A 1,445-nucleotide genomic window follows, 5' to 3' on the forward strand; every position below is an offset into this window, starting at 1 on the left:
GAAATAACGAAATGGATAAGTAACTCTCAAAAGGTTTTAAAAACAATACCAGAAAATTTGAAAACTGATTCTTCCTCTAAAAAAATTGATTTTGAAAAGATAGAACGCGTTTTAGGACTCAACTGATCTCCTCAAACAGACGCGTTTGTTTTCAATTTCAATTTTAAAAAATTGCCTGAAGAATTGTATAATGGGAAAAAGATTCCAACAAAACGAGAAGTTTTAAGGCTGGTTATGTCCGTTTTTGACCCTTCAGGATTTTTGAGTTGTTTTATGGTGAAAGCTCGAATTTTGATTCATAATATCTGGAAAATCGGTATAGAATGGGATATAGAAATTCCGGAGGATCTTTTTCATTTTTGGAAGAAATGGATTCATGAATTAAATTCCTTTGTGCCAATCAAAATTAGACGACCATACTTTCCTTCATTTCCTTCATTATCCCTGCAAATGGATCTCCACTTATTCTGCGATTCAAGTGATAAAGCTTACTCTGCCGTTGCTTATCTGAGAACCGAATATAGTGACAACGTATCGACTAGTTTTGTTTCTTGCAAATTCAAGGTAGCACCGATTAAACAACAAACAATTCCAAAATTAGAACTTCAAGCAGCTGTTTTAGGTATAAGATTAGCTAAGTCCATTATAGAGGAAATAGAATACTCTGTCCGCAATATATATTATTGGACAGATTCATTAGTGGTCTTACAGCAAATAAGATCAGTAAGTCGAAGATTCCCCGTTTTTGTTGCTAATAGATTAGGAGAAATACATGAGAACTCAGAAATATCGCAGTGGCATTGGGTACCTTCTGAGCTCAACGTTGCTGATATGGCAACTAAGGAAAGTCGAAACTTTGATTTCTCGATTTGGTTATCAGGTCCAAAATTCCTAGAAATGCCTGCTGAAGAATGGCCTCCAGAACCAAATGTGTCTATTGAAATCAACTGTGTTGTAGTAGATGACTCAGTTGAAAATAGATTTGTAGCTGTACCGGATGAGTGCAGATTTTCTAAGTGGGTGCGACTACTTCGAAGTACTGCCTGGGTTTTATTAGCAACTCATATCTTGAAATTACGAAACAAAGAAAGACTTAGGGATATAACTCTCGAAGATCGTTTTTTAGATGAAGCTTTTATTCTTTTAATACAAAAGGTACAACTAGATTGCTTTGGAGTTGAATAAGCTAACCTCAAGACAAACAAAAACATTACGCAAAATAATAAGCTATTCAAACTCTGTCCATTTATAGATGAAAATAATTTGCTAAGGATGAACGGACGTTTTTTCTTCAGAGAACAATTAGGCCTACGAGAAAATTTTAGGAACCCAATAATTCTTGATCCTAAAAATAAAATAACCGAATTGATTATACAACACTATCATGAAAGAGCTAACCATATAGGAGTTGAAACGGTGTTAACAACAATGAAACAATTTAAGAT

At 34.2% G+C, this 1,445-nt stretch overlaps 1 protein-coding gene across 1 annotated transcript; it reads left to right on the top strand.

Moving 5' to 3' along the window:
• The first annotated feature begins 450 nt into the window (after nt 1-450).
• On the top strand, nt 451-1,185 carry LOC123306976. The gene has a single exon (XM_044889177.1). The coding sequence runs from the start codon at nt 451-453 to the stop codon at nt 1,183-1,185; it is 735 nt and encodes a 244-aa protein (XP_044745112.1).
• Nucleotides 1,186-1,445: the final 260 nt, after the last annotated feature.

This window comes from Coccinella septempunctata, chromosome 2, assembly GCF_907165205.1.
Source record: "Coccinella septempunctata chromosome 2, icCocSept1.1, whole genome shotgun sequence".
Lineage (NCBI taxonomy): Eukaryota > Metazoa > Arthropoda > Insecta > Coleoptera > Coccinellidae > Coccinella > Coccinella septempunctata.

Excerpts from the sequence above, each read along its gene's own strand:
- LOC123306976 (XM_044889177.1), top strand. The coding sequence starts at position 451 with ATGGATCTCCACTTATTCTGCGATTCAAGTGATAAAGCTTACTCTGCC.